At 36.1% G+C, this 22,066-nt stretch overlaps 2 protein-coding genes across 3 annotated transcripts in view; one reads left to right on the forward strand and one right to left on the reverse strand.

Moving 5' to 3' along the window:
• Positions 1-18,635, reverse strand: part of LOC103973522 (uncharacterized) — a 33,173-nt gene extending 14,538 nt beyond the window's left edge. Inside the window, exons 1-5 of one of the 2 annotated variants that reach the window (XM_009388109.3) lie at positions 18,548-18,635; positions 16,705-16,806; positions 15,860-15,994; positions 15,691-15,780; positions 14,952-15,101 (exon numbers count right to left, since the gene is read on the reverse strand). In XM_009388109.3, coding sequence (XP_009386384.2) covers positions 14,952-15,101; positions 15,691-15,780; positions 15,860-15,994; positions 16,705-16,806; positions 18,548-18,610 — 540 coding nt within the window. In that variant the 5' untranslated portion in view covers positions 18,611-18,635. Of the gene's footprint in view, positions 1-14,951; positions 15,102-15,690; positions 15,781-15,859; positions 16,097-16,704; positions 16,807-18,547 lie in introns of both variants that reach the window. The other variant, XM_018821456.2, reaches the window with a different exon arrangement.
• An 885-nt stretch (positions 18,636-19,520) lies between these two features.
• Positions 19,521-20,354, forward strand: LOC135649051 (mannose-specific lectin 3-like). The gene has a single exon (XM_065167148.1). It carries the CDS (start codon positions 19,521-19,523, stop codon positions 20,352-20,354), a length of 834 nt encoding a protein of 277 aa, XP_065023220.1.
• The last annotated feature ends 1,712 nt before the right edge of the window (positions 20,355-22,066 follow it).

The following is a 22,066-nucleotide window of genomic DNA, read 5'->3' on the forward strand; positions in this document are numbered from 1 at the left end:
CAAAAGAGTGAAGCAAAATTTTTATTGGAGAGAGATGAAAAAAATTATTGTTGAATATCTGGCACAATGTGATGTATGTCAATAGCACAAGGGTGAAATAGTGGCAAGTCTAAGGAAGCTACAACCACTACCCATACCGAACTCGGTGTGGACTGACATCCATGGACTTCATCGAAGGGCTGCCACCTTCCAAAGGTAAAAGCATAATTCTCGTGGTGGTTGATCGGCTTACGAAATATGCTCATTTTTGTGCAGTGCGAAATCCCTACACTGCTGCTAGTATTGCCCATATTTTCATAGAAAATATTGTTAAACTGCATGAGATGCCAAGGTCCATTGTAAGTGATCGTGACAGGATATTCACCAGTAAATTTTGGACCGAGTTATTTCAGTTACAAGGCACCAAACTTAAGATGAGCACAACGTATCATCCACAAACTGACGGCCAAACAGAGGTGGTAAACAGGTGTTTAGAGACGTACCTTCGGTGTTTCGCCAGCGACCGACCAAAGGAGTGGCCGAAATAGCTTCCCTGGGCCGAATAGTGGTATAATACTACATATCATTCATCTACCAAATGTGCCCCTTATGAAGCACTGTCTGGTCGGCCGACCCTTGTGATTCCAAAGTATGTAATTGGCTCGGCCAAGGTAGATCAGGTTGACCAAGAATTGATTGACAGGGACAAACTCCTACAACTGTTAAAGGATAATCTCTCTATCGCTTAAGCTAGAATGAAGTAGCAAGCCAACACACGACGAAGCGAAAAAGAATTTTCAGTAAAAGATTGGGTTTATCTTCGCCTACAGTGTAACATCCCTCATTTCTGAATTTTCGTATAAGTTTCTAATTGTAATGTAAGTATCTATTTTAAATTTGATAAAAAGTCAAAGTATGAATCTGAGAACTTATTCATAAGAGTTGGAGGATTTGTTAAAAAAAAAAAAAAATCTGAGGACCTATATGTAAACCCTGAGGACCTAATCGTAAATATAATAAATACAAGGACTAAACTGCAAAATGCACAAAAATATAAATCCCACCGTTTAAGCCTCTCTGCCTTCGTTCATAAGGAACCAGAGAAGGCAGCTACGTGGAAGCACAGGAGAAAGAAAGAAAGAAGAAGAGAAGAAAAAGGGGGAAGAAGAAAAAGAAAAAAAAATTGGGGCTTTGAGGTTTCTTACTCAAATCTTCTCATTTATGGTCAAAATTCTCAAAGGCAAGTGTTCTAACCCCATCCTACAGAAGTATTAGTCTATGTTCCTATATTGATTTTGAAAGATTTATGCTTAGAACCTGATATTTCTCTCTTTGGGCAAAAAAACCAAGGATCTGAAATTTTTTCGGTAAACTGACCCCTATACACTGTTTCAACTATAATTTTTAGTACCAAATGTGGATTCAGGCAGGACCTATTTTGTTTGAAAATAGACTCTTATATCTTTCGTTTGACACTGATTTTGTAGATTTTGGACACCAAATACTTACCCAAACATCTGTTTCAAATGAGCCTATAGATACTGTAGAACAGGGATCAAAATTTCTGACCTTTCGATACTAAAATACCTATAAGTCCCTGTTGGAAATTCTGATTTGTACCAAACTGACTTCGTCCGAAACTAGACTTGTAGAACTTTCTTTTGAAATATAGTTTGAAAATTTTGGAATTCAAATGCCTACCCTATTATCTGTTGAATCCGACCCTATGAATTCTGCAAAACAGTGATTGTGTTTTTGACCTTGTGTTACCAAATCAAAGGTAACTCCTTGTTGGAAACCATGATTCGTACGAAACTTATTTCAATAGAAAATAGATTGATATATCTTTCAATAGTAGCTTTCTTAAGGGTATTGGAGCATAATTGATAATCTGAAGTATTTGTTCAATGTGCCTCTTGAATTCTGTTAGAAATCGAGCTTTGGTCGATTTCGCGTATTCTGTTTCATTCGTTGGAAATAGATTCCATTCAGTCCCTTTCGCTCAATTGAGGCTTATGTTGGTGCTTGAATTATGGTTTGATCTTGTCTGTAAATTGTTTACATTCTTGAATCCTTTTGTGTAATGTTTATGCTATATCGCATTTACACATATAGGCACATGTATATCCCATTGTTCCGCATTTGCTTTCGATATGTGCCTATTCTAGTTTCATTCCTTTGGATATTGAATTCATCTAACCTTCTTATTTGAATTGAGCTATATATGATTGCTTGGAATCCGTGTATACTCTTACTTTCATTTCATTCCAAATCTGAACACATTTGTGAGAGATTGTTGCTTGCATCGTATTGACTCGTAAAGGCACATGTACATTTGTTGTTCCGCGTGTGCTTCCGATATATGCTATTTATTGTTCATACTGCCCTTTTGTACTCTGGTGTTGTGGGATAATGTGAACCTTTGCCAGAAATGGTAAAGGGAGTTATACATAGAGCCTGCGATGCTCTGCCGGCCTCCTATGACTTCACCTAGACGTGGGTGGATGGAGCTCCCAGACGTGGGAGACTTTTGTCTGGTGGTCATTTAGAAATGGATGAATCACATTCTGTCTGTGGTCCCACTACACCTTCTGTATGTTTGATATGATATCCAGAGCTTTGGTTATGTGTTTTTGTACATACTTTGGATAAGAATGATATGAATGCAACGTCAAAGACGACGTTTGAGCTTCTGTTTGGTATTTGTTATTGATATGCTCCGAAATGTTCCATACGCCATTGATATGCTCCGGAGCATTTCATACGCCACTGATAAGCTCCGAAACATTTCATTTGTTATGTATATGCTCCGAAATGTTTCATTCATTGTTGATATGCTTCGAAATGTTTCATATGCCGTTGATATGCTCCGGAACATTTCATACGCCATTGATAAGCTCCGAAATGTTTCATTCATTGTTGATAAGCTTCGAAATGTTCCATATGCCGTTGATATGCTCCGGAACATTTCATACGCCATTGATAAGCTCCGAAATGTTTCATTCATTGTTGATATGCTTCGAAATGTTCCATATGCCGTTGATATGCTCCGGAACATTTCATACGCCATTGATAAGCCACGAAATGTTTCATTCATTGTTGATATGCTTCGAAATGTTCCATATGCCGTTTATATGCTCCGGAACATTTCATATGTCATTGATAAGCTCCGAAATGTTTCATTTGTTATTGATATGCTCCGTTACGTTTCATTCGTTGCTGATATGCTCCAATTACTCTATGCCCCATCTGTTATGAACCAAATATGTATGATTGAAATCAAGGTTCGCCGTACCGTACCGTACCGGCGTTTCGACCCGGGCTCGGTACCGGTACGGTACGGTATACCGCTCGGTACACCCAGGTGTACCGAGCGGTACACCCAGGTGTACCGAGCGGTACACCCAGGTGTACCGAGCACTATAGCAGTGCTACAGTGCTACAGTGCGCTGCTACAGTGCTCGGTACGGGCGGACCAGTACAGGGCGGTCCGCGTACCGCTAGCCTGTCGGACCGGTACGTACCGCCCGTACCGGGCGGTACAGTCCGGTACGGCAAACCTTGATTGAAATGACAATTGTGATTCTGCACCTAATGATATTACGTCTATGAATTCGTATATTCTGCCTTGCATTTTGAAACTTTATTTCTTTGGAAATTGTCCTCTTTTGACATGGATATGTTAGTCACTTGCTGAGCTTTATATGCTCACCCCGTTGTTGTATACATTTTTCAGGATAGCTTGTCGCTTGCTTTAATGTTAAGATTGGGCTGAGGCAGTGGAAAGCTAAAAGATTTTGGGCAGATCTTCTTTAGTATATATGTTTTTGTTGTATAAGCACATATTGCATCTAATGAAATGTTGACGATGAATCTAAACTTGTGGATTTTGTATAAGTTTAAAGGACCTCTCATGTTTAAGATTCTGGAATGTTAAGTTTAATTCGTGTAACGATATGAAAACACTTGTGAATTTATGTTGTGGTTATTATTTTGGTGAGTTGGGTTCAGATTTTATGAATCATCGAGCGATGTGTTGTATATTTATGAATTGCACAGATTTTATAGATGTGAATTTGATAGAATGTTTTTCAGTGTCCTCAAATGTGTGTTTGGATCCTGGATTGGTTTGTGTTGAAAATTTTAATATCATGGATATTTCTGAGGGGCGTGACAGAGGTGGTATCAAAGCATGGTTTGAGGATCACTGAAATATTTGATATGTTGACGTGCAAAATATATTGAGGTCTAGTGAACTATAGTGATCGGTGGAAATTTTCTTTGATGCATTTTAGGAATCTAGGATGACGAGGACATTTAGTCCTCCTATTTCATCTGGTTTTGATTAATTAAGTGGGATGAAAGGGGTAATCGGGGATATTGAATCAGAGTGGCGCAGCAGAAGCATGGTGCACCTAATCCATTGGTGGTAGAAAAATGGATGATTCGAATAGAGAAGATAATTGATGTTCAAAATTGTTTCGATGATCAAAAGATTTCTTTTGCCATCTTATATTGGAAGTAGAGGCTGATCATTAATGAGAACAATGAAAAGAATTTTTGGAGATCAGTGGCAAGAATGATAAGGACAAGTTTACCAATAAAAATATGATTGGAAATAAATCAGAAAGTAATAACAAGAGGGTCAAGACATTTGGATTTGAAATGGGAAGTCACCACAAAAGACTCAATCATGTATGAATTACAAGTTAAATTATGAAACAAATTTGTGTTTTCGGGTGACTGGAGTCTATTTTGCTTTTAGAAAGTTGGATCATAAAATAAAAGACTGCCCCTTGAATAAGAAGAAAGAGTCACTGCCTCCTAAATCATCAGCCCATGTCAGAGTGTATGCTATCACTGAATATGATACTAAAACTTCTGAATTAGTGATCGAAGGTATTATGCATGCTTATGAAAGAATGTAAATATTTGTTTGACCATGGGTCCTATCTACGATTTGATTCGTAATATTTTGCTTATCACTTGGGTATGCAACCTAGACCATTGCATTATGTGCTATATGTAAATATGATCATTGGAGATTCTTTGATAACGAATTTGAATCTGGTCCTCTTGTCTGATTTTATTGGAGAACTTGAACTTTTTGCCGATTTAGTTCTCCTAGAGATTTGGAGTTTTGATATTATACTTGGTATGGATTGACTATCTTCCTATCATACCAGTATGGATTGGGATATAACAAATGATCACTTTTTGTACATTTGATCAACCGATCTTTTATTTTGAGAGTATTGGACATGATTTATCTCCTTGCCTAATGTATCCCAGGATGACTTGCTTGGATTACCTCCAGATAGAGAGGGTGGATTTGATTTTGATTTGATCCTTGGAACAACCCCAATATCTAAGCCTCCCTACAGAATGACATCATTTGAGTAAGTGGAATTAGAAAAGCAACTAGAAGGAATATTAAATAAGGATTTTATTTGGCTTAATATTTCATCATGGGGTGCTTCGGTGTTAGTTAAAAAGATAGAGGGAACATTGAGGCTTTGTATTGATTATGGACAGTTGAATCAGGTGACCATCAAAAACAAGTATCCCATACCCAGAATTGATGATTTGTTTGATCAACTGCAGGGTGCACGAGTATTCTCTAAGATTAACCTGAGGTAAGGTTACTATCAGTTGAAGATCAAGGAGGAGGATATTCCAAAAACAGTTTTCAAAACTCGATATGATCACTATGAATTCTTGGTGATGTCTTTTGGTTTGACCAATGCCCCTGCAGCTTTTATGGAACTAATGAATAGGATATTTCAACCGCTCTTGGATGTCTTTGTAATTATATTTATTGATGACATATTGGTGTATTCAAGGAGTAATCAGGAGCATGAGGAACACTTGAGAAATGTATTGTCCATACTAAGAGAAAAGAAGTTGTATGCAAAGTTCAGCAAATGTGAATTGTGGTTGAATGAAGTTGCTTTCTTAGGCCATGTGATTTCAGGGAAGGGTATATCTGTTGATCCAAAGAAAATAGAAGTTGTAGTTGAATGGGAAGTACCAATAAATTAATAGAAATTAGAAGCTTCTTGGGCATGGCAGTTTATTATAGGAGATTTGTGGAGGGATTTTCTTGAATCGCTCAACCTCTCACCAAACTCACTAAAAAGAATGTGAAATTTGTATGGGGTGATGATTGTGAGCAAAGTTATCAAGAGTTAAAAAGAAGATTGACTAGTGCTCCTATTCTCACTATTCCAAGTGGTAGTGAGGGATTTGTAGTTTATACTGATGCTTCAAGAAAGGGCTTTGGATGTGTTTTGATGTAGGAAGGGAGAGTGATTGCTTAAGCTTCTAGGCAACTAAAAGATTATGAATTGAATTATCCAACTCATGATTTGGAATTGGCAGCAATTATTTTTGCTCTAAAGATTTGGAAACATTATTTGTATAGTCGACAATTTGAAATCTTTACTGATCACAAGAGTTTAAAATATATTTTCACTCAGAAAGAGTTAAACATGAGGCAACGAAGATGGATAGAACTTCTGAAGGATTATGATTGTGCCATCCGTTATCACCCGGGCAAAGCCAATGTTATGGCTGATGCACTTAGTAGAAAATCTACAAGTTTTATGGCTAGTCTGGTCGTGAAGCAATGGAAGTTATTAGAAGAAAATTTTGATTTGAAAGCTTTGAGGAAAAAGCAAGACTCGATGATATTGATGGCCTCCATTTAAGTGCAATCTGATTTTATTCAACAAATTAAGGAAGGATAATTACGAGATCCACATTTAATCTACTTGAGGAATGAAGTAGAAAAGGAATTGAAGCCAAAATTTCAAGTTTCAAAGGATGGCCTATTAAGATTTGGGGAGAGAGTATATGTACCAAATGAACCAGATATCAAGAATCAAATCTTAAAGGAAAGTCATACTTCAAAGTACACCATGCATCCAGGGAGCTAGAGGTATGATAAATTTAGAGGACTAAATTTTTCTTTTAAGGGAGGGAGAGTGTAACATCCCCCATTTCTGAATTTTCGTATAAGTTTCTAATTATAATGTAAGTATTTATTTTAAATTTGATAAAAAGTCAAAGTATGAATCTGAGAACTTATTCATAAGAGTTGGAGGATTTGTTTTAAAAAAAAAATCTGAGGACCTATATGTAAACCCTGAGAACATAATCGTAAATATAATAAATACAAGGACTAAACTGCAAAATGCATAAAAATACAAATCCCACCGTTTAAGCCTCTCTGCCTTCGTTCATAAGGAACCAGAGAAGGCAGCTACGTGGAAGCACAGGAGAAAGAAAGAAAGAAGAAGAGAAGAAAAAGGGGGAAGAAGAAGAAAAAAAAAAAATTGGGGCTTTGAGGTTTCTTACTCAAATCTTCTCATTTAGGGTCAAAATTCTCAAAGGCAAGTGTTCTAACCCCATCCTACAGAAGTATTAGTCTATGTTCCTATATTGATTTTGAAAGATTAATGCTTAGAACCTGATATTTCTCTCTTTGGGCAAAAAAAACAAGGATCTGAAATTTTTTCGGTAAACTGACCCCTATACACTGTTTCAGCTATAATTTTTAGTACCAAATGTGGATTCAGGCAGGACCTATTTTGTTTGAAAATAGACTCTTATATCTTTCGTTTGATACTGATTTTGTAGATTTTGGACACCAAATACTTACCCAAACATCTGTTTCAAATGAGCCTATAGATGCTGTAGAACAGGGATCAAAATTTCTGACCTTTCGATACTAAAATACCAATAAGTCCCTGTTGGAAATTCTGATTTGTACCAAACTGACTTCGTCCGAAACTAGACTTGTAGAACTTTCTTTTGAAATATAGTTTGAAAATTTTGGAATTCAAATGCCTACCCTATTATCTGTTGAATCCGACCCTATGAATTCTGCAAAACAGTGATTGTGTTTTTGACCTTGTGTTACCAAATCAAAGGTAACTCCTTGTTGGAAACCATGATTCGTACGAAACTTATTTCAATAGAAAATAGATTGATATATCTTTCAATAGTAGCTTTCTTAAGGGTATTAGAGCATAATTGATAATCTGAAGTATTTGTTCAATGTGCCTCTTGAATTCTGCTAGAAATCGAGCTTTGGTCGATTTCGCGTATTCTGTTTCATTTGTTGGAAATAGATTACATTCAGTCCCTTTCGCTCAATTGAGGCTTATGTTGGTGCTTGAATTATGGTTTGATCTTGTCTGTAAATTGTTTACATTCTTGAATCCTTTTGTGTAATGTTTATGCTATATCGCATTTACACATATAGGCACATGTATATCCCATTGTTCCGCATTTGCTTTCGATATGTGCCTATTCTAGTTTCATTCCTTTGGATATTGAATTCATCTAACCTTCTTATTTGAATTGAGTTATATATGATTGCTTGGAATCCGTGTATACTCTTACTTTCATTTCATTCCAAATCTGAACACATTTGTGAGAGATTGTTGCTTGCATCGTATTGACTCGTAAAGGCACATGTACGTTTGTTGTTCCGCGTGTGCTTCCGATATATGCTATTTATTGTTCATACTGCCCTTTTGTACTCTGGTGTTGTGGGATAATGTGAACCTTTGCCAGAAATGGTAAAGGGAGTTATACATAGAGCCTGCGATGCTCTGCCGGCCCCCTATGACTTCACCTAGACGTAGGTGGATGGAGCTCCCAGACGTGGGAGACTTCTGTCTGGTGGTCATTCAGAAATAGATGAATCACATTCTGTCTGTGGTCCCACTACACCTTCTGTATGTTTGATATGATATTCAGAGCTTTGGTTATGTGTTTTTGTACATACTTTGGATAAGAATGATATGAATGCAACGTCAAAGACGACGTTTGAGCTTCTGTTTGATATTTGTTACTGATATGCTCCGAAATGTTCCATACGCCATTGATATGCTCCGGAACATTTCATACGCCACTGATAAGCTCCGAAACATTTCATTTGTTATGTATATGCTCCGAAATGTTTCATTCATTGTTGATATGCTTCGAAATGTTCCATATGCCGTTGATATGCTCCGGAACATTTCATACGCCATTGATAAGCTCCGAAATGTTTCATTCATTGTTGATAAGCTTCGAAATGTTCCATATGCCGTTTATATGCTCCGGAACATTTCATACGCCATTGATAAGCTCTGAAATGTTTCATTCATTGTTGATATGCTTCAAAATGTTTCATATGCCGTTGATATGCTCCGGAACATTTCATACGCCATTGATAAGCCCCGAAATGTTTCATTCATTGTTGATTTGCTTCGAAATGTTCCATATGCCGTTTATATGCTCCGGAACATTTCATACGTCATTGATAAGCTCCGAAATGTTTCATTTGTTATTGATATGCTCCGTTACGTTTCATTCGTTGCTGATATGCTCCAATTACTCTATGCCCCATCTGTTATGAACTAAATATGTATGATTGAAATGACAATTGTGATTCTGCACCTAATGATATTACGTCTATGAATTCGTATATTCTGCCTTGCATTTTGAAACTTTATCTCTTTGGAAATTGTCCTCTTTTGACATGGATATGTTAGTCACTTGCTGAGCTTTATATGCTCACCCCGTTGTTGTATACATTTTTCAGGATAGCTTGTCGCTTGCTTTAATGTTAAGATTGGGCTGAGGCAGTGGAAAGCTAAAAGATTTTGGGCAGATCTTCTTTAGTATATATGTTTTTGTTGTATAAGCACATGTTGCATCTAATGAAATGTTGACGATGAATCTAAACTTGTGGATTTTGTATAAGTTTAAAGGACCTCTCATGTTTAAGATTCTGGAATGTTAAGTTTAATTCGTGTAACGATATGAAAATACTTGTGAATTTATGTTGTGGTTATTATTTTGGTGAGTTGGGTTCAGATTTTATGAATCATCGAGCGATGTGTTGTATATTTATGAATTGCACAGGTTTTATAGATGTGAATTTGATAGAATGTTTTTCAGTGTCCTCAAATGTGTGTTTGGATCCTGGATTGGTTTGTGTTGAAAATTTTAATATCATGGATATTTCTGAGGGGCATGACATACAGCCATACAAGCAACTCTCCATCGACACTCGAGCCTCCATAAAGCTATCCCCATGTTTTTATGGGCCCTATCATATCACAAAGTGTATTGGAGCTATGGCATACAAACTTAAATTGTCTGAGGATGTCAAAATTCACCCTGTCTTCCATGTGTCATGCCTGAAGCCCAAGTTGGGAGAACACGAGTCACCCCAAATCGAACTGCCCAACACCACTGAGGATGAAGTTATTCAAGACCAACCACAAGCCATCCTCGACCGCAGGATCGTGATGCGTCGCCGACATCCCTCTACTTAAGTACTAGTACATTGGAATAATTTACCACTTGAAGACGCCACATGGAAATCATATGAAGAGCTGAAGACCCGATTTCTTGAGTTCATGGAATCCCAACCTCGAGGACAAGGCTGATTTGAATAAGGCGGGTCTGTTAGGACTCTAGCTAAGAAAGTCCTAATTGAGAGGAGCATTCATGTTAACCTACCTAGCCGACTCCTATTAAAGAGGTGAAGAGGTCAGCTAGGGTTAGGAGGTTATTTCTTAGAGAAGCATTAGGAGTTGTAAAGGAATAGGAGTCTTGAGTATGAGTCCTATTAGGAATTATTCTTAGAGAAGCATTAGGAGTTGTAAAGGAATAGGAGTCTTGAGTAGAAGTCTTATTAGGAGTTAGGGTTTAGAAGCTCTATAAATAGCCATGTATTCATCCTCTTTTAATAACAATAGATGAATCTTTTCTGCAGTCTTTGAGCAGCAATTTGAAAGAAGGAACCCTTATAGAGTTCCAAGGAGGCCGATCCCCTAAAGAGATCAATCCCAAGCTTAGAATCTGCAAAGGTTCTAACAACTTTCCACTATCAGTGATTCTTGGTGATTCTTCTCCTCTATAACTACTATTAGTAGTAGATTAAATATTAAATATTATTAACTACTATTATCATATAATAGTCCCTATTTAGATTTTAACACTGTTAATCTATATTTATCAATTATATTATATATTATTTATATTTTAATATTTCAGAGCGTCTCGTCTCGCTCGGGCTTGAGTATTTTAGGACCTTGGCACCTAACGCTTTTCAAATCACTAGCCTAGATAACAAATTTTGTGTTGCCATCACTACTAGAAAAATATCTAGCCTTTGCACAAATCCTAACTTAACTCCTGAGGTTCCCTTGTTAGATGAATTTTTTAATGTTATAACTTCAGAATAATCTAGTGAATTGCCAACCTAACAAGAAATCCAATATGTCATTGACCTTGTCCCAAAATCACAACCCCTAGATCTCTTACATTATAGGATAAATTCGAAGTCAAGAGCTGAGTTGAAAAGGCAAATTAAAAACCTTTTGGCTAACGGATATGTACGACAAAGCTTCAGCCCTTGCGTTTTCCCTACCTTATTAACCTTTAAGAAAGATAAGTCTTGGAAGATGTATATCAATAGACGAGCAACAAATAAAATAACAACTAAATATCGTTTTTTTTATTTCTCGACTTGAGGATATACTGGACCTTCTCCCTGAATCTAGTTGGTTTTTCAAACTTGACCTAAGAAGCAAATACCACCATATTCGTATTAGACCTGGAGATAAATATAACACTTTATAGAAACTGTTTAGCATAATATTGAAGTTCTCTTTAACATTTCACCCCATACGAATGGTCAACTAAGGTTGTTAATCATTCCTTGGGAAATCACCTTATATGTTTAGCTAGGGAGAAAATGGGAAATTGGGACTTAACCTTATCGATGATAAAGTTTGTATACGATAACTCAATTAACCACTACACCAGAAAAAGCCCATTTGAAGTTTTCCTTGGCTATACCCCTCGCACACCCATTGACCTTACATCCTTCCACTTGACTATTGTACCTCAAAACCAACTAACTCAACATATCTATGATTTACGTGCTAAGATTCAATATAAAATTAATTTAAGTAATGAAAGTTATAAACATGCTACTAATGCACATCGTAATAGTCAAGAGTTTCAAGTTGGTTGTAGTCAAGAGTTTCATGTTGATGATTATATCTTGGTTCCCATTCGCCTTAAGGGGTTCCCTAAAAACTCATTCAAAAAGTTACATACCGCAATTGGACCTTTACTTGTTATCGAAAGACTGAGAATACTGAGATCTAATGCATATATGCTCGATTTACCATCCAAATTAAATATCAGTTCAGTTTTTAATGTGGATGATTTAATCTCGTATCATGATACTTTTGAGCCTCCTTTATCTACCAATGCTCGTACATGTAACAATTCTCCCAAAGCACTGACTCTCCTACAATATAAGGATATCGTAGAGGTCATTCTTGATGACCACCTTATTATGTCTGCCACTAGCATCACTCAACACTTTCTAGTTAAGTAGCGTGATTGTCCAGCTTCCGATATCACTTAGATTACTTTGGAGGAACTCCATGACTTTGCACCAAACTTATTGGACCAGTGCCTTGTAGATCATTCTCCGGGGTCGAATTCTTTTCCATCGGGACAAAATGATGGACGACCATCTAACTTTATAAAGGATTTTAGAAGAGTTTATTCTAGACAAAAAAAAATCCACATAAAGTTGTCAATTACTTGGCCTAGAAACTTTAGTGTTTTGGGTTTTTCTAGGTGTTAACCTTGGAACTCTACTTTTGCATTACTTCTCAGTTGTGATAAGTTTCTTTAAAGCTATTTAGGTATCCTAGAAGTCACATTTTGGGTTTCTAAAAAGCATTAAAATTCTCTAGGAGATTGCTCTTGGGATTCATTGCCTTCATTGATTATGCTAAGGCTCCTAAACCCCTATAAATAATGGAGCTTATCAATGGATGAATCACTTGAAATTTGAATGAAAAAGTATTGCATCTTCTCTCTTCTAGCCTCTTTCTCTCCTCTTTAATCTCTAATAGATCCTCTATATTCTCTTACCTCACTCCTCTTTCTCTCCGCTCTAATCTCTAATCTCACTTCTTTTCTCTCCTCTCTAATCTCTAATCCCACTCCTCTCTTGCTCTCTCTATTTCTCTTCCCTGTTCTACATCATGGTACCGGGAGAGAAACAGATCACTCATCCTCTAGTTATTATAAATTATCATCAGAGCCTCCATTAAATGAAGACCATCTATGAATCACAAGAGTAGAATGAAAATCATCTATGGATCACAAGAATTTGAAAAGACATTGGTTGTTGCCAGAAAAGTGATAAATCTAAAATCTGTTTCTGCTCATCATGTTGTATATCAGTTGATCATCAAAACATCCCTCTGGTCTTCTTTCTTGTAGCTCCTGAATTCTAAGCCCACTATTGTGGTTCACCAGCCAGAAAAGTTCTTGACAGAAAGGTCCATTCTAGACACTAATGCTTACTCTTCTAAGACAAAGTAAAACTATCTGTACTAATCGAATCCAACAGTCAGGCTTACCCTACATTATAAAGTACATGATTTTTTGAAGCCCTCCTAACACATTAACCAGCCTTCCTACGATAGTTATGTTGTATGTAAACCAAACTCATGTGATCACTCTCCACTTAAGCTTTGACCATTTTGTACTGCAAGGGCACTGATATCTAGTTATTACTACTTTCAACATTCTCTTGCTTACAAAAATTGATGGGTCTCAACTATTTGGGATCAGCGACAGTTATCTTTTCTGGCCATTGAACACTTTTTAGAGGCAATACCATTATTCAAACTTAAAGCCAATAAATATTTTTTTGTTGTTTCTACTGAAGTTCTATTAGGTTTTCTTCTGCATCTCCCCACCAATGATCTAATTGGCTCACCTGATCTAATCGGAGCACCTCCAGGTCTCTAGATAGCATTCCATGGTAACAGAGTCTTCTGTTTATAGTCTTAAGATTCAGCTATCATCAGATTCAAATTTTATACTCCTAAGCACATGTAAATCAACAATCCAACAGCTGGATGTTCATATTCCTGTCGATTAGTCTAGTAATGTGCTTCAAAAGGAACAGGGAATCAAATAAATAAGCATAAATTTTCAACTTCATCTATGACATGAAAACATATCAACTTTCCTTTTAATTCGACAAAGTTTCAGAATCCAGACAAACAGATCAAATGTATCATGTTGATACAAATGATTTAAAACAATGTGTACTTGTGGCTTCTCTAAGCCAATCCGGAGAGAATCCAGCCAAACTCTGCTCATTGTTGATGCTAAGATTAGCTATACTAGTAGGCTAAGGAATGTCACAAATCCAATGTTCTGGGCATTTCAGATGTAGCAGATAAGTAATTCAGTTTTGCATGGCCATCTAAAATGCCATCATTGAAGTTTGGTAAACTTTTCTCTTTTATCCTAAAATATGCTTTTCATATGTATATGGACTCAAAATTCTTGCAGCTTTGCTGTTACCACGTTGGTCCTTGGTTACTGCACACAGGATGCACACATCATGACTACGATGATATTCATAGGGTGATGGCTCATGGCACTCGTTCCTTGGTACCAGCATATTTTGGGAAGGATTGTTATGATATTCTTGAGTTTAAGGATATCTATGGAATTGTAAGTGCGCAACCAACTAACTAATAAATTGTGTGGAACAGACTCAACCACGAGGCTGAAAATGCCTAAATTGAGCTATTAGAATATGTAATTCTATCATTTCAGTGCTTAAAATGTGGGAACACAAAGATACACTAATCATATTCCTTCATGAACACTGCACAGGATTGGCCAAGTCTTATATTGAAACTGTCAATTTTTCTAGGGATCAAGAGTGACTGATTTTTCGCTGTTCCTGCGGATCTAGGATGAAATCAATGATCCAGCTAGTTATCTATGGGTACCTGCTCATGCAACAGCATAACCTAAATGGCCCCCATTGCAAAAAACCAAACAAATAAATTTTGCAAGAATTTTCAAGCAACAATTGTGATACAAAGGATTTTTAGTAAGATTGTTACCTTTGTCTCCACTACTGAAGTTTTTGTCAGGTTTAATAGATCCAAAATGAAATCTTCAATAATATTGACCACTTCCTTTTCCTCAAAAACAGGGGATCTTGTCAATGCAAAGATAACAGAAGAAGAGAGGCTTAAAGAATCCAAGATTATCTGTTGCAAAAAAAAGAAATGAGTCCATGATTGTCCACTATATATACATAAATGAAAAGTTAATTCTGCAAATAGTGCCTAGCTAAGTGATTATCATACTTGGATTAAACAAAATAAAGACAGATGGACTGGGAGTTTCAGTGAAAATAAATAAAAAATTTGGTGTAATGTAAATTAAAAGCATATTTTAAAATACCTGTCAAACTACATGACTATCATAATCTACATCTCGTCTCATTTTTATTTTCACATTTAAAGAACTGTATTACAATAATTTGAAAATGTTGATAAGGAAAGGCAGACCAGAATAGTTAAAAATCAACAAAGATGATAATTTTAAGGTGAACTAGTACAATAACTGGAGGAATACTTAAATATAATAAACAACTCAGAAAGTTTTAAAAGAAAACTTTTCTGATAAATCATTTAACATGTGCATTATAAGATGGAGATGTTTTTTTCATTTTTCAAAGGGTATGTAGTAAAAACAGGACTCGATCAAAGTCTTAACAGACTAATCTAGTTGGCATCCTCAAGATTATACTTTTGAACCCCCAAAGGCAGGAGACTCACCAAGATGTATTCATACCTGATAAAATATGCTGGAGCAGTTTTCATCGTGAGATTCACCAATTGAATTAATTGTTATTTCGAGATGCCTTTCACACCATTTGATTGCCTAGAACATGACTCTCGCCAAATTATCCACTAAATGACATTAGCACTAATAGAATAGACTTCATATGAGTTCAAATTACCTTTGTTCCGAGAACAAGAAATTTACTGAGACAATTATGCATATCTGATTCCAAGTATTTTGAAGCAACGCTCAAAATTGTTTTGTTTAACATGCACTGTGGCATGCCCAAGCATGTTGCCTCCTCCCAAAATTCCTACGACTTTGTTAAGATAACCAAATGAGAATTAACTATCCCCAGTCCTCTAGAATATTTCTCCATGATTCTTGGGCCATGTTGGTCAAGAAGCTATAAGCACTATAAAAGCTAGTTATGGAAACAAAGTATCATAAGGACTTATTTTATAACTCAAAAATACTAGAAGAACAATATAATATTTCCCAAACTGGAGGTTTGCAGTTGCTTACTAAAAAAGCCTATAGGAAAGGTAGGTAGAACCTTTTCCCACAAAATTAATAATGCAAAAGAGTATCTGAAAATATCTTAAGTAATGCATTAGGAACTTTGCAAACATTGAGATTTGGGGTCCTGAAACTAAATGTCCAAGACTTATCACAAAGTTATGACAAATAGAACACCATTCTGCGTTACACAAAAGCATGTCCCTTTTACTAGAAAAATAAAATGCAATTCCAAGGCACATAGTCCTTTAGGCAAACTGCAAAAGAAGAAAGCACATGGCTTTGTTTACTTGAAATAAAAAACAATTTCCTGATCAATCAATATTCAGGACTTATGGCTTCTGCCTTCTAACCAAAATTTGATCCAAGATAACTTCAGAACAAGAAAAAAATAAAGTTCAATGTAAAACAATGGCACCATAAGATCTGGATATAGAAAAGTTTCTCTAGGGTCAGATCGATTAGATCACAATAAAATGGAGAACACACTAGAAAATAGGATACAGCAAGGTATTCAAGTAGAAGGGCCTGAAAAGATGATCCAGATTGGTTGAAATCATTGACATTTCCCAGCTGACTGATTAGAGAAATTCGACACTCCAAAACCTGCAAGAAAGTTATCGATAAGAAACTAGAGACAAAATGGTAGCTACAACTTACTAGATTCATGACCTAGGAAAATGAGTTCCATAAAATAGAGAAATTAAACCATGCAGAAAAGATGCAATTGTTGAAAGCACATGTTCAATATATGATACAAGGGCTGTGACAGCTAAGCGGCATTTTTTTCTATCTTTAATCATATTATTAAGTGATTCAATTTTTTATAGAGCCACATAATATTGAACACTATAGAATAGACTGATTTGAAGAAAAATCACAAATGTCGCCATTGCTGAACGGGCAGTTAAACGAAAAAGAAGAGAAAAAAATTGAATTGTGCCTTTATGGAAATGTACATCGAAAGGAAAGCTTATACAAGTTATATCTTGGTATCCTAGCAGATTAAACTCCTTCCACATTTATGTTTGTATCCAAATAGTCCATGATAATTCCAAAATCTACTTGTACTTCCGTGGCAAATTTATCTTGTCCCCCGTAGCAAAGATCATTTCTTAATGACTCACATAGTATGGTTAGATATCAAGCAAAATTAGATCTAGTTCTGTTGATTCATAACAGAAAAGGAAGATAAAGGTTCATAATAAAAAAGAAGAGTAGAAGAAAGATAATACTTAAACTAAGGCCTTTTGAGAAACTTATCCGGGTGGTTTCAATACTCAGGACTGTTGTGTAAACTTGTTCCTTGGATGAAAAAGTAAAGGCTCCTTCAATGTTTCAAACGTTTATAGACATTTTCATTTGCATTTTGAACATGACAAGTAACTGTTACATTAAAGTACCCCACAATATTAATTCTTAAAAAAATTTATCAATAAAAATTGATTGATTCTTTTTCTTGTATTTAAACCCATGAAATATTTTTGTTTTTCCCTCACCTCTCAACATAACAACATATAATTATAAAATGTTATTAGTCAGACTTGATTTATTCTTTTTCCTGTATGTGACCTTGCAGAATCAATTTCTGTCTCACTTCTCAACATTATAACATTAATTTAAAAAAGGATATGCATAAACTCTCATGTGTAACACAGAGCAGAGCCTACCAACTCGAAATAAAAGAAGATATCAATATCAAGAGAATAATCAGATTAGTAGATAGTTGTAAACCATAACAAGCCTCGCTTCATGGTTGAAGATTTGAAGTATTGCATTGTAAAAATCAAATTACTTTCTTAAGGTGATAATACTTGTGTTTCTTTAATTAGTTAAACCCACATGGAAGGAAAATATCCTCTCTCTTTTTCCCTAAATCTGATTAGCTCCAGAAAAAATATAAGAGCCAGCTTTTAACTTTTTATTGATATCAAATATAACAATTACATTCTAAGCCCATCTGCCTTGAAATAATCGAAACTTCAATCTGCCACCCATCAGGTTCATATACCTCGAACCCATCCAAATTCAGTCTGCCCCCCACCCTCAACTGCAAACAAATTCCACGAAGGAAGACAAAAACGTTATCGTTCAAAATTTTCATAGTTGACAGCGAATAATCAATCAAACCCTAAAATCAGGCGACCAGATCGATTCTATCATGCAACAATAACTAAAGACCCGACTTGAATCCGAAGATACCAGCAAAATCACCGAATTAAAGTATATTGTACCCAGAATATGCTATCATCGCACAGATCCAAAGCAAAGAAGGATCAAATAGGGGAGAGGACGAAAGAAAAGAAGAACAGAAAAACTCTTTGCCACGACAGAAAAGACCCCTTACATTTGATCCTTTTATGGCTTCAATCAAGCTTTCCAACTCATTCCTCTTCGTCTCGCCTTCCATCTTTCTCACGAAGCGTACCTCACAGTGTTCTGTGTTTCCCGCCTTTCTGGCCCATAAAAATGCAAATAAAGGGTAGACGAAACCTAAGGTGAGGATTCCCTCCAACCACACCTGTGAAGCGGAACCTTCAAATTCGGACATTACAGTCGTCCACATGTATGAGCCCCACCCGCCCGTGTTGCTCTAGTGGGGCACACGTTGAATAAGGGCATACGATGTCGAGCAAACTTGGACCTTGGTTTGATAATATTAGTTGTGATGGATCAAGTAAAAACAAAAAATGTCTATCCTTTTATATTATTTATTGATCGTTACAATGTGATTTAATTAAAAATTATTATTATTATTATTATTATTATTATTATTATTATTATATATATTTGAGTTCATGGAAAGCGAAGACGTCGAGTCTTAGATATTGGCCAACATAATATGACAATAAAAATGATGTATTCTCTTGATCAACCTATCCGGTCTATGCATCAGTCTATCGTCTCGCAACCTTTGTGCCAAAAGAGTTGGACGAGTCACGACGTTACACAAAATCAATAGAAAGTATTGCAACTTGAGAATCAAAGGTTCAAAAGAAATTTTCTTGAGATGAAGAAAAAAAATGGACATATTGACATTATCAAGACGTCTTGGGAACTTAGAAATATATATTATATTTTATATATTATTTATTTATATTTACTTATTTATTTTCCTTGGATCACCTAACAATTCCATGGTGGGAGGGATAAGGTTTCCCGAATCCTGCGTGCACACTAATTTCATTGCTTTATCCCCACAACCAATAGGATGGGCAAGTTGATCACACCAAAAGCGAGGCTTTGGTTTCCGTGGATGCCTCTATCACATACAAAAGTTATAAAAAGACACGGGGACGCTGGTCGGTGAGAGTGGGATAATGGCAATCCCCAGTGCATCTTGTCTCCTCTTCCTCCTCTCGTCCATACTCTTCCTTCTCACACCCCCTTCCATTGCCAATGATAATAACATTATGCTCACCGGCGATGTCCTCGGCCCCGACGACGAGCTCTCCTACCTCGATACTACCCTTACTATGCAAATTGACTGCAACCTCGTTTTGTATCATTACAAGGGTACTCCGGCCTTCGATTCCAGCACGTACGACCGGGGTGTCGTTAACTGCAGCGTCGCCCTCAACGAGCACGGTCAGTTTGTCATCTCAGACCCGAACGGCAATACCATATGGGTCTCCGGGAGACCCGGCCGGAAAGGCACGTACGCGGCCGTGCTCCAACCCGACAAACAGGTGGGCATATATGGCCCGGTTGTCTGGTCCACCTCTAACCTGGGATCCACCAAATATGCTATGGTAGACGACGAAGACGAGGCTATTCCGACGGTGAAGAACACTTTGTTCTCATCCGAGATCATCGCTGATGGCGCGGAGCTCACCACCAGGGATTACCGATTCATTATGGATGAAAGCTGCAGTTTGGAGCTGCGCAAAAGTGACTTGTACATCTGGGTATCCGGAACGGTAGGCCGAGGCCAGCACTGCTTTCTACGGCTTAATCGCAGGGGGCAGCTCACCATCAAAGACGACATGTATAAGACCATATGGTCCACTGATCCATCACCAGATGGCGTTGGTGACTACGTGTTAATCCTCCAATATAACGGTCAGGCTGCCGTCTATGGACCGTTAATTTGGTCCACCGGCGATGATGGCCAAATCATCTATCCTGCCGTCTCTCCTGCTCCAACCTATTGACTCTTAGGCCGCATGTAATAAGAAGATTTGGATGTCTTCAAGTGATTCAGCCTCTGGTTGCTAATTGTATTGCCACAACGGTTAACTGCATCATATGTCTACTTGGAACGTAGTTTAAGCAAATAAACCAAAAGACAAAACAAGCCGTGAGTCATAAGAAACAGATTCCCAATGAAGGGAAAAAAAATTTGTTTCAGCCAAAAGTACACCCACATCTCTTTTATTGTCAATTTTTTGAAAAAAAAAAAACAAATATCATAAGTTGTTTCGACTGTTGATAATAAAAGAGAAAGTGAGATGAACGATGTCATGAAATTTAAGGTAATATTTTATAATCTTTTGGAGAGCTTTTAAGAGTTATCTTAATTATAAGTTATACGATAGAGAGAGTAGTAGCAGAAATTTTGAATAGATGGGCTGACAGAGTTTTAATGCAATTAAATTAATGTGAGTATGAGGATAAGATAATCTTATCCTAATTTAAGTTGTCATAATACGTCTATAAATAGACATAAAATATATATTTGTATAGATTATCTAAGTTTAAGGTATCTAGAGTCAAAGTCAAAATCTCATAAGTAGTTTCACAAGTTCAATAAAATATTTTTATTTATTTTCACTTTGGTTTCTTCTCTTTTCTCATTTTAGATTTTGGACTAATAATAAATACTATGTGATCCTTTATTTCTTCACACGAGAGTAGTGATCTACAGTTTCAAGTTGTTTTTGATAGAAAAAAAGATTAATTTATTTTTACTATGGATTATAATAATCAAGATAGTATGCTTCGTATGAAATTTCTCAAATAATATAATCACAATATTGAAAAGACTCGTATGAAGTCTATCTCATAAAGTCGTATCTCATAGGTGAAGATGAGGTACTTGATGGCAATGCAACAATGGCTTCAAATGATATAGATGAAAATTCATGAAACATATCTTTGGTTCTAAGTTTGCTTCAAATATTGGGTTACTATTGATGTATGGCTCAGGTCCAATATTTGAAGAATAAAGATTATTTCATCATAAAATAGATGCTTGAACGAATTATTAATACCATAGAGTTCAAGATCAAGTATAATGTCGAAGTAAATTAGTATTAATCTTCAAAATTATTCTTCAAAAAAGTGTGAAAGTTTAAAAGTACTATATTTTGAAAAGCTTTGAAAGAGTCCAAGTAAATAAAACAAAGTTGTAGGCATTTTGATTGGATGGGATGTGAGAGTTTTAATAAAACCAAATAAATATGAATATGATAAGATAAGATAATTTTATCCTAGTTTAAGGCATCATACTACGTCTATAAATAGATACTTAGCTATATAGATTAACCTAAGTCCAGAATATACATGTCTAGAGGATATTAAGTCCAAAATAGTCAAGTTTAGAGTTAAAAGCTCAAGATCTTGTAAATATTTTAAGAAGTTCAATAGAGTTTTTTTTTTATTTTTTATTTCCACTATCTTTTATAGCTTTGGATCTTTGGTTAATAGTACTCTATTACTACTATTTAAGGAAAGGTTGCACTTTTGTACAATCTTCCTTTTTTCATACATGATTTACGGGTTGTGAAAAATATTTTTAAGCTTTAGAATTTGCATCCCTACTCTTTTCAATGTAAAACCCTAAAACACCACATTAGTGACAAATAATGGTTCCCATATTTGGTTTTGATTTGTATAAAATACTTATGTTCATATACCAAAATCC

Source organism: Musa acuminata, chromosome BXJ3-9 (genome assembly GCF_036884655.1).
Source record: "Musa acuminata AAA Group cultivar baxijiao chromosome BXJ3-9, Cavendish_Baxijiao_AAA, whole genome shotgun sequence".
NCBI classification, from domain to species: Eukaryota; Viridiplantae; Streptophyta; class Magnoliopsida; order Zingiberales; family Musaceae; genus Musa; species Musa acuminata.

Coding starts and splice junctions, on each gene's coding strand:
- LOC135649051 (XM_065167148.1), top strand. CDS start 19,521: ATGGCAATCCCCAGTGCATCTTGTCTCCTCTTCCTCCTCTCGTCCATA.